The 11744-nt window shown below is 43.5% G+C and overlaps 1 protein-coding gene across 1 annotated transcript; it reads right to left on the bottom strand.

Annotated features, from left to right (window-relative positions):
• Positions 1 to 4107: 4107 nt before the first annotated feature.
• On the bottom strand, positions 4108 to 11377 carry LOC110528150 (protein transport protein Sec61 subunit alpha). The gene is made up of 12 exons (XM_090241360.1): positions 11297 to 11377; positions 10404 to 10471; positions 10223 to 10288; positions 10047 to 10125; positions 9648 to 9779; positions 9428 to 9537; positions 7455 to 7608; positions 7017 to 7177; positions 6634 to 6831; positions 5904 to 6095; positions 5657 to 5733; positions 4108 to 5483 (listed from the first exon to the last, which is right to left on the bottom strand). Exons 1-12 carry the CDS (start codon positions 11301 to 11303, stop codon positions 5297 to 5299), a joined length of 1431 nt encoding a protein of 476 aa, XP_090097486.1. The 5' UTR covers positions 11304 to 11377; the 3' UTR covers positions 4108 to 5296.
• Positions 11378 to 11744: the final 367 nt, after the last annotated feature.

Consider the following 11744-nt stretch of genomic DNA (forward strand, 5'->3'; position numbering starts at 1 on the left):
TCGCAAGGCACTGTATATATACACACACATACACACACACGTGCAACAGGAAGCTCTGGGTGAGTTGGGTGCATACTCACCTAAAATGATCCACCAGTGCCGTGCCTGCTGCCTCAACTTCATGGGGAATCTCTCCAGCACCGACCAGCAGTGTGTCCTCTGCGGCCACAGGTAGTGCAGGAAACAGCCCCCCCTCCGGTCGCCCTTAGAGCAGCACCTCCGATCTCCATAGGTGTAGGATCGGATGTGCTGGGGGATGGAATAGATGACCCCGATCCAGACATCCGCGGGTGGCCAACAGGTTATCCAGCCGGATGGATAAATCCACCAGCTGGTCGAGGGTAAGGGTGGTGTCCCTGCAGGCCAGCTCCTGACAAACGTCCTCACGTCGATCAGGGCCCTCTCATTCCATCTCGGCTGGCAGCCAGGGTCCTGAAGTCCAGTGCGAATTCCTGTGCGCTCCTCATCCCCTGTCTGAGATGGAACAAGTGTTCCCCCACTGCTCTCCCCTCAGGTGGATGATCTATAACCGCCTGGAAGCGGTGGGTGAAATCCTCATAGCAGACCAACTGCTTCTATACCTCTCCATTCAGAGTTGGCCCACTCAAGCGCTTTCCCGACAGACCGGAGATGAGGGCTAACACGCTCTCCTATCCAGATGCTCTCCTATCCCGAGGGAGCCGGGTGGACGGTAGCCAGGTAGAGCTCCAACTTTAGCAGGAACCCTTAAGCACCCAGCAGCCATCCGATCATATGCGCTCGGGAGCGAGAGCCGAATCCCACTGGGTCCAGGTGACAGAGGGGTGGACAGCGGTGTGGATTGAGGTGTTGGTTGGAGGGAAGTTGATGGGGTTGTGGGAAAAAAACCTTCTTTCCCATCGATCCATGGCTGTGCCAAGATGTTGGAGCATCGTTGGGTGCTGCTGGAAGCGTTTCTCAACTGGTACAGGAGGACTGGGTGCACCTGCTTACTTCATATTATGGTGTGTGATTCTGTCATATGTCAGTTGTGCAGAGGTGAGGATGGAGTCAAGCGCAGGACACAGAACTGAGTAAAATAACATAGGAAAAATAAATCTGCCAAAATAATCCACACAGGGATAACAAACCCTAACAATAACCAGGAATAATCACGCACAAAACATAAATGGGAACCAGAGGGTTAAATAGGGAAAGAATAATAACGTAATGGGAACCAGGTTTGTACAATCAAGACATAACAAATGGAAAAAGAAACGTGGATCGGTGGCAGCTAGAAAGCCGGTGACAACGACCGCTGCCCGAACAAGGAGAGGCACCAACTTCGGCAGAAGTCGTGACAAGGTGGATTTGGTGGATGCGTCCTTGGTCAAAAACAATATTCAAGCATGGTGGTGTAAATGGTGTTTCATAAAGAAAGTATGCATATTTTTGCCATTAAATAAAGTTGAGGAAATCGAAGCCTTTGCAGCCTGAGTAGAGAATGTTTTAGGTTTCCAACCGATCCACAGGGGATATGACTGTTTTGCCAGCTGCATACAAGTCATTTGGACGGTAAAATGAACTCAATATCGTCATCTGCTGCGCTTTGGGCTATACGTAAAGTAAACGTTAGGCTACCTTCCTCCTTGACCAGGACATTTCTTCGATGTGGTATCTAGCTGTGCTGTTCAAGGTGTCAATGTGGTTCCGAGTTTCCTGGAGATAAGTTTCACAACTAGGTGGCTAACACACAAGATTTGTGGGCAACTTAATTGGGGCAAACAGGCTCGTGGTAATGGCTGGAGCGGAATCAGTGGAATACATTAAACACATGGTGAATTGCCATTCCATTTGCTCCTTTCCAGCCATTATTATGAGCCGTCCTCCCCTCAGCAGCCTCTACTGGTTTATAGCTCCTTCATATTGTTCTGACTAGAGGGAGTACAGCTACGACCTGAAGTTACTTTTTTTGTAGCAGGTTAGGATAATTTTTACAGCAGGTTAGGAGACTTAGGTTAAGGTTAAGAAAAATAATTACAGTACACCGTTTTTGTACTGGTGCATCTGATGACGTCAGCACAGAGTTTCTCAAGCCAGAGGCGCGAGATCGCGAAACTTCCGGGAACCCAAGCAGACGAGGCAGGGTTTGAGAAGACAATGACAGAAGTGAAAAATTCTTCCTTAGTAGTTTATTTTCTCGAAATCTAAAGGCACAACCTAGATTCGAGCCATTGTCTTATGTAGTTGAACATGTTATTACTCCAACCTCGTGAGAGTGACAAACTGGCACTTTCTGTAAAAAACAACTTTACATCAAATGATTTGATGACATGCACAGTTCGGCGCAAGATGACGTTACTAACGTCCTCTCGTGCCGGCGTGTTTCTACGCATGAGCTCAGCTAGCCAATGTCACCATGACATCACCTACAAGGGTGATCGGGATTTCTATTGGAGAAGCAGTTTCTACCTATCTTGTACTATCACAGGTAGAACAACAAGCCAAAATACGAAGCATCTGGTTTGGCGTTTCCACTCTACCAAATATGGTGATGAGAGGAAGCCCAGTTGCCGGTAGTGGAAGAAGATGGATTTTGGCCGACATTTTGCTCCTTTTCTCATCGATTAAACTTTTGATCTCAATACATTTCTGTTTCCAAAACTATAATATGTTACTAACAGAGTGGACTAAGTTTAGTAGACTTTACCCTTTGCCAAAGTTTTTTAAAAACTGAGTTATTTAGGAGTGCGAGGGCGAATTGAATTAGTGCACATGCGCACTTCATTAAGTAGGCGTTCCGTAACGGAAATATGCAAATATATGCTAGAATGCGCAAAAAACATATTTTTAGCTCTTGCTTGGCTCTGTCTGCTCTTGTCTCCCCACCTCCTTGCTTGCTCCACTATGATTAATTTGCTTCCATTGGAAACGACAGTCTGTGGTCTATCTTGGCTTAGTTAAAAAAATCTTTGACGGCAGGACATAAGAACGAAGGACCCCTTTTATCTGCCCCTCTTAGTTCCTGATGTAATTCGTAGTGAACTGTCACACTGTTTGAGAGGGGGTAGCTGCATCCCAATATGGAGAACAGAGTATCAAATCAAATTTTATTTGGTCACATATATTTAGCAGATGTTATTGCTGTATTGTAATTCACAACAATACACACATCTAATAGTAAAATAATGGAATTAAGAAATATATAAATATTGGGACAGGCAATGTCGGAGTGCCATTGACTAAAATACAGTAGAATACAGTATATACATACGAGTGGCGCAACAGTCTAAGGCACTGCATCTCAGTGCAAGAGGTGTCACAACTGTCCCTGGTTTTATTCCAGGCTGTACCACATCCAGCCATGATTGGGAGTCCCATAGGGCGGTGCACAATTGCGTCGTCTGTGTTTGGCTGGGGTAGGCCGTCATTGTAAATAAGAATGTGTTCTTAACTGACTTGCCTAGTTAGATAAAGGTATAAATGAAATGAGTAAAACAGTACATAAACATTAAAGTGACTAGTGATTCCATGTCTATGTATACAGGGCAGCAGCCTCTAAGGTGCAGGGTTGAGTAACCGGTTAGAAGCTGGCTAGTGATGGCTATTGTCATGACTTGCCCTTTTAGGTGAGGATCATAGGCTCCAGATTCCCCCCCTCCCACCAGTTTTATGACGGTCGTAAATACCTGGAGGAAAACTCTCTCTCACACTCTTTCAGAAATGTAAGTTAAATCCCTTTAATAGAGACGTTGCAGTACAGTAACACCAAAGTTTAATAATTAAACAATATTTCCGTAATCCAAACAGTTGGAAGGGTCCATGGGTACTTAACAATCATGTCAAATTCATTTCTAATTTGTGATATAACTAAGGAAAGTAGAACAACATAACTATCTCTGAGTGTGTATATTTCCCATTGACCAGATTCACATCTGTTGTGGACTTATATGATTAGATTAAATAAGTTGTCAGAAGATGTAATGTGATGTGGTTGTGATCCCCCCCAAGTGCATATTAAATAGGACTCGTGACAAAATGTACATTAGGCCAGCAACATGAGCTGAAAGGTACAGAATGGCTAGAAACAAACTTTCAACAGAGAAGAAGAAAATCTCTACAGTCTTCACTCAAAGAAAAAACAAAAACTTTCCCCAAAATGAGTTTTTATTGAGAATTATTTTTTTTCTTCCCAGAATACATTTGTTCAGAACAGCATTTTTACATATAAAAAACCCCCTGTTATTTTACACTGTAGATGAACTCAATGCTTGGTGTATATACACAGAACCAAAATTCACGGTGTGAAAGTGTTTAATACAGTCATGCTCAAAGCAGACAAAAAAAATAACAAAAACAATCTTTCCTCACCCAACAAAATGGGCAAAAAGGTATGAATGTGGCATATAAGTACGATTACATCTCCCTAAACGTACACCACCTCCCTTCAGCCCAGTTTCAGAGGACCTATGAGTGGTTCACTTGATAACTCTTCCAATGCACACTTTCATAAAAAGTAAACACTTGACAAAGCTGCACCACATTCTAAGAGCCCTACGCTGAACTTTCTGATCCTACAGTATTATTGGAGCGCGGCTTTAAACAGTCACATGTCTGGCGGACAAACATGGTTATATTCAGAGAGTCTTGACCAAACCTTCCCTTGCTACTCAATCAGTGAAATGAGTGGCCATCAGGTCAAAATCTGATGGCCACTCAAAAAAAAACATACTAAAGAGCCCAGTTGTGAAGGTACACTACATTCATGCCTATATCCTCCAGGTAATTGAGGTGATGGAATTTAAGCAGAAAACCAAAGCGTTCCTATGTATACTGTGTTGGTTGTATGACGTCAGCCCAGTAAGAGGGACTTCCCTCATCCCAGTGCAGTATACATGCTTGTATACTACAGAGCCGTTGTCGCAGTCTGAAAAGGGACAACACTCCCGCCCCCTCATAAACGCTTGTGGATCAGACCATTTTAATAGATATGAAACACTTCAGATGACCCTGAGGAGGCTAACCAGTCTCAGGCAAACTGTTACAAAGCAGTTGATCAGAGTGTTGTGAATGTCAGGATGTAGTCAGTCCCACCACTTCACTACACACACCATTCTGTTTGGGCTGAACCTCCTGTAGGCTATGTCAGGGGAGATGCCAGAAATCATCCGGAAAATGACACAGGAGAGAACAGATTCATTGTGCAGATAAAAAAAAATGTAAATGGACATAAAATAATGTGAATAATAAGAGTTTTGTAGGACTTGGTCTGATCTGGGGCATGTCCATGTCCATTAAGCCGGTTGCTTCGTCACAGGTGTTGCAGCCAGGTGTCGGACTAGAAGAGCAGGGCTCCCATGCTGCCCACTTCACTCTGCTCCTTGACAAATATCTCAAAGTACTGGTAAATGATGGTGACGGCCAGCAGGATACCCGTGCCAGAGCCAATAGCACCCAGGAAGTCCGCCATGACAGATAGACCGCCGATACAGAGACCACCAAAGGCCGCCGCTGTGGGGATGTACCTGGAAAGCACAGAGGCAAAATTTCAGCTTGATACAGAAGGCAAACTCAAGTAGTAGTGCACCAATCATTACCTGAAGAAAGCATGATTGGAAAAGTGTAATATTAAACCCTGTTAAATTAAGACATGGATTGTTATGGCTAAAAGGTTAGAGTTTTGACTAAGATAGTTTACCTGTTGAGTTCATGAACCATGGAGGTCTCTCTGTGTCCCCTCATCACCATTTGCTGCTCCTTTAGCTGCTTAGCCACCTAGGAGAGCAAACACACACTCATGGATTACATTACATAACATGTACAGGTCCTCTGAAACATGCCATCCTGAAATGCCGTAGACATTTTAGGAGATTCCTACATCAAAATTATGAATTTATGATTACATAGTCCAACAAATGTACAGGACATATGGTAGAAGGACTTACATCTTTGGCAGAAGAGCCAGACACCTCGATCCAGGTCTTGGAGAAAAAGGCACAGGAGCCCAGCATGAAGCAGATGTAGATGGCAGCGTGGATGGGGTCGTCTAGGACCGAGCCAAACGACTCCGGGGGAGAGAAGTAGTAACAGAGCCCACCCACTGGGTAGGCACGAGCTGGACCGCCTGACGATGTGTCCTACAAACACACAAGTCTGGTCAGCTTATACATTCTGTGTTGCTCGATATGTTCAAATCGAATCAGATTTGATTGGTCGTGTACACATTATCACAGGTGTATGTTCCTAGCTCCAACAGTGCAGTAATACCTAACAATACACGCAAATCCCCAAAATAAAAAGGAATTCAGGAATATTAGAATTAACAATGTCAGAGTCTGGAATATAAATATATACTGTATGTATAGACATTATGGACAGTATATAGAAAGGTGTGTACAACAGTAGTTATATACGATGAGTCTTGACTATAAAATACAGTGTATACACACATGAAGTGTGTAAAACAGTATTTAAACATTATTAAAGTGACAAGTGTTCAATGACTATGTACATAGGGCAGCAGTCTCTAAGGTGCAGGGATGAATACTGGATGGTAGCCAGCTAGTAACAGTGACTTAAGTGCAGAGTACTGTGGGGCTGTTAATGTGACAAACCTTAAGTTTAGAGTTTGGACATGGTAGTTCAGAGAAATGGTTTAAAATGGTGTGTACTTACAGACCAGGTGCCCAGCAGGTTAACCAGGAAGTTGCCACTGAAGCGAGTGGAGAGCATCTGAGAGATGACGTACAGGTTAGACACGAGGGCAGACTGGAGGATGATAGGAATGTTGGAGGTGTAGAAGAGCTTGATGGGATAAGTGTTGTACTGGCCACGGTAACGGGCAGACTTGATGGGCAGGTCCACCCTGAAGCCCTGTAGAGAGACAGGTGGAAGAGAGACATTGTAAGAGAGGGTAGAACATACCCACATCATAAATATATAGTGTCTAAATGGTCATTAATAAAAAAGGTAAATACATTTTCATGCATTGTGTTGTTTTCTGACAATAACAAAATGTATTCTTTAACAGGTTTAAAGGAAGAAAGACAGTTACTGACCTGGAAGTATATGACTACACCAAAGACGAAAACGGTGGCGAGGAGGTTCAAAAGATTTGGCAGGTTCTGGCGGTAGAAGGCCTCTCTCAGGGCGCGCACTTTGTCTGTTCGCGTGGCCAGCAGGTGGAAGAGGGCAATGATGGCTCCCTCAAACTCTGTACCTAAACACAAGACACTAAAACATCAGCCTCACATCTAGAGACCACCTAAACTAACCTTGACCCCTGGGGTTCTTCTCAAGGCCAAGTCAATCTATAGGAGCCATAGTTGGTCTTGTGAAATTATCACTTGCATTTAACCAGGTGTTATCTCTGATAGTGGAAATTAGTAAGTCTGTCCTAAATGTACACCAAAACAGGGCACATCAGTTTCAATGCCTCAGTTTAGCCCGTGAGACCTGCTGTCCTTCTCCCACAGCTGTCTGCTCTGGTGTCTTACCTCTGCCAGTGTTGACAGTGGTGGGGCTGAAGGCCTTCCAGACAATTGTCTCACAGATGTTGGTGGCAATGAACAGGGAAATACCAGAGCCCAGACCATAGCCCTTCTGCAGCAGCTCATCCAGCAGCAGCACGATTAGACCTGCCACAAACAGCTGGAGGGGGAGACAGGTGGGTTAGAGACCGAGACAAACCACTCACACTGGAGCCCTGTTTGACTTCCTTTAAATAGACAGTGGGGCAAAAAAGTATTTAGTCAGCCACCAATTGTGCAAGTTCTCCCACTTAAAAAGACGAGGCCTGTAATTTTCATCATAGGTACACTTCAACTATGACAGACAAAATTAGAAGAAAAGAAATCCAGAAAATCACATTGTAGGATTCTTAATGAATGTATTTGCAAATTATGGTGGAAAATAAGTATTTGGTCAATAACAAAAGTTTATCTCAATACTTTGTTATATACCCTTTGTTGGCAATGACAGAGGTCAAACGTTTTCTGTAAGTCTTCACAAGGTTTTCACACACTGTTGCTGGTATTTTGGTCCATTCCTCCATGCAGATCTCCTCTAGAGCAGTGATGTTTTGGGGCTGTTGCTGGGCAACACGGACTTCCAACTCCCTCCAAACATGTTCTATAGGGTTGAGATCTGGAGACTGGCTAGGCCACTCCAGGACCTTGAAATGCTTCTTACGAAGCCACTCCTTCGTTGCCCGGGCAGTGTGTTTGGGATCATTGTCATGCTGAAAGACCCAGCCACGTTTCATCTTCAATGCCCTTGCTGATGGAAGGAGGTTTTCACTCAAAATCTCACGATACATGGCCCCATTCATTCTTTCCTTTACACGGATCAGTCGTCCTGGTCCCTTTGCAGAAAAACAGCCCCAAAGCATGATGTTTCCACCCCCATGCTTCACAGTAGGTATGGTGTTCTTTGGATGCAATTCAGCATTCTTTGTCCTCCAAACACGACGAGTTGAGTTTTTACCAAAAAGTTATATTTTGGTTTCATCTGACCATATGACATTATCCCAATCTTCTTCTGGATCATCCAAATGATCTCTAGCAAACTTCAGACGGGCCTGGACATGTACTGGCTTAAGCAAGGGGACACGTCTGGCACTGCATGATTTGAGTCCCTGGCGGCGTAGTGTGTTACTGATGGTAGGCTTTGTTACTTTGGTCCCAGCTCTTTGCAGGTCATTCACTAGGTTCCCCCGTGTGGTTCTGGGATTTTTGCTCACCGTTCTTGTGATAATTTTGACCCCACGGTGTGAGATCTTGCGCGGAGCCCCAGATCGAGGGAGATTATCAGTGATCTTGTATGTCTTCCATTTCCCAATAATTGCTCCCACAGTTGATTTATTCAAACCAAGCTGCTTACCTATTGCAGATTCAGTCTTCCCAGCCTGGTGCAGGACTACAATTTAGCTACTGGTGTCCTTTGACAGCTCTTTGGTCTTGGCCATAGTGGAATTTGGAGTGTGACTATTTGAGGTGTCTTTTATACTGATAACAAGTTCAAACAGGTGCCATTAATACAGGTAACGAGTGGAGGACAGAGGAGCCTCTTAAAGAAGTTACAGGTCTGAGAGCCAGAAATCTTGCTTGTTTGTAGGTGACCAAATACTTATTTTCCACCATAATTTGCAAATAAATTAATTTAAAAAAATCCTACAATGTGATTTTCTGGATTTTATTCTCTAATTTTGTCCGTCATAGTTGAAGTGTACATATGATGAAAATTACAGACCTCTCATCTTTTTAAGTGGGAGAACTTGCACAATTGGTGGCTGACTAAATACTTTTTTGCCCCAATGTACCTTTTGTGGATGTGAACCTCGCTTTAAATTATCCAATCACTTACAGATTCATAGTGATAACCTCTGAAAAGGTAGCAAGAAAGGAGTATTGGACCAAGGCCTGAATCTGAGGGGGGATAAGAATATGACAGAGGGGTGGAGAGGGCTCACCTGGATGATGATGAGCAGACAGATCCCAGCGCCCATATCGGAGGGGTCTCCGTACATTCCAGTCATCACATACACGATGGCCTGACCAATGGTGATGATCATACCAAACACTGTAGGAGATAGCAATGGGTTAGAAATTATATGGCCTCATTCACAGTAATGCTTAAACTTGACAGAATTAGGTCAAACTAGGAACAAGAAGTGTGGCTTGTGGTCTTACATTTCTGTGCTCCGTTGAAGAGGGCCCTGTCTTTGGGGGTGTCTCCCACCTCAATGATCTTAGCTCCGGCCAGGAGCTGCATGATTAGGCCGGAGGTGACTATGGGAGAGATTCCCAGCTCCATCAGTGTACCTGGATGGACAGGAGAGACCCAGGGTAGGTTAACAGGAGAGCAGAGCCATAGAGTTGTTCAGCCATTCAATCAGAAATAATAACAATTACCCACTCAAGTCAGAGATAAAATGATCACTCCTATTGATCAATTCATCATTCACTCAACACTATCAATTCACACAGTTACTAATTGACTCATTCATTGCCATGTCCCTTGATGTATCAATTCACAGAGACATTAATTTATTCACTTGTTGTCTCTACATTGCAAAAGTGACAACCCACCTCTGTTGGAGGCCAGAATGACTCTCATCCAGTAGAAGGGATCTGCAGAGTCTGAGGACATGATGCCAAAAAGGGGAATCTGGAGGATAGGTGACAGACGTTCAGGAGTGAGTTTTTATTCTACTCGATTAAAATGCTAGAAAAGAGTGTGTGTGAACATTACATCAGATATTTACCTGGCAGCAGACAAGGAAAATGAAGAGAGTGATGGCTGTCCATAGTACCTTCTCTCTGAACTGGATCTGTTGAACAATGCAAATACAGTGAGACATGGAAGCAACAATGATAGCAGGAACAACAGAGGTTTATACAGTTGAAAGTAAAACATACTTGTCTTCATAAAGTAAAATACTGTACCTTTCTTTCAGGTTTCTGGATTTCAGGTAATACTGCGCAGAATGGCTTTATTACCTCCAGGAATTTGACTGAAAACAGACAAAAGGAGGGATGTTATTCAATAGACTCGCCACAATAAACATAAATCAAGGCCAGTGAATGACCTAACAATGTATAGGGGGACGTGGCATAGCGGTACATGCATAGCGGGTTAGATCTTTGGCTATAAACTAAGCGAATTCACTATGAAAACAGATCTTTCTATACACAATTGGAAATCCAATGTAAAACATTTAGCGTTTCAGTAAACATGTACTGTTTATGATACGAGATATTTAAACCTGTGTCAAACACCGGCTGTTAGCTAAGCGTCGTCATCACTAATCTGGATGTGTCGGTCTGCATCCAATATAGCTAACGTTAGCTATACTATCTAGATAACGTTACATGTTAACTAGCATGCAGCAGTTATCATACTCCGATATATCAATTACCATGTAACACTGGTTGATATGATATCAATGTAACGTTAGCTGACTGGACATAATAAAAAGTAGTTAACATATGTGTAGTTAACGTTAGCAAGCTAGCTAACGTTAGTTAGCAAGTGACACTGATAGCTAACGCGTTAGCTGGCTAACTAGCTAGCTCTTTTAAACTTCCGTTTCTTGACAACTGACAAAACTAGCCATTTTCTTGCAGGCATTGCTGTTGAAGACAGGAGTTAAAATATGCGTGAAACAAAGACCACTTGTCATCCAGCTAGCTAACAGTTAGCTCTAGCTACAATGAAAATGGCCTTAGATCCAATCATTGAAAAATGACATAGCCTGCATCGGATTCATCAAAAGTTCCCCGATTATGTGAAATCGTCCTTTACTTTAGCTAACTACTTTAGTCTGGGGGATACTCACTGCCCATGATGATTTCCCAAGCGTTACGATCTTTGAGTGTGTGGTCCTTATGTGTCAATAGGTCTCTCCAGTTTTCTTTCTGACTACCGGCGAAATGCTCTACAGCTGAGAAAGAAAGCGCGTTAGAGACACGTCAACACTACACAAGCAAAGATAGAACAATGAGACAGATATTTCCCTGGAGGTATAAATGTGAAGCATCCGGTTGGCGTTTCCACTCACTACCAAATCTGGTAGCGAGAAGAAGCCTAATGGCGCGCAGCGGAAGAAGAGGGAGCGGGGTGGATTTTGGTCGACATTCTGCACATTTTCTCAGCGATTAAACATTTGATCTTAATGCGGTTTTCTGTTCCCAAAATCGGTTATGAACAGGGTGGGCTAAGTTTTCTATACCTTACCCCTTGTAAACGTAGAAATCGCGCTGTTTAGGAGTGCAAAGGCTAATTGA

Source organism: Oncorhynchus mykiss, chromosome 7, assembly GCF_057628025.1.
Source record: "Oncorhynchus mykiss isolate SJ-2025 chromosome 7, ASM5762802v1, whole genome shotgun sequence".
Taxonomy (NCBI): Eukaryota; Metazoa; Chordata; class Actinopteri; order Salmoniformes; family Salmonidae; genus Oncorhynchus; species Oncorhynchus mykiss.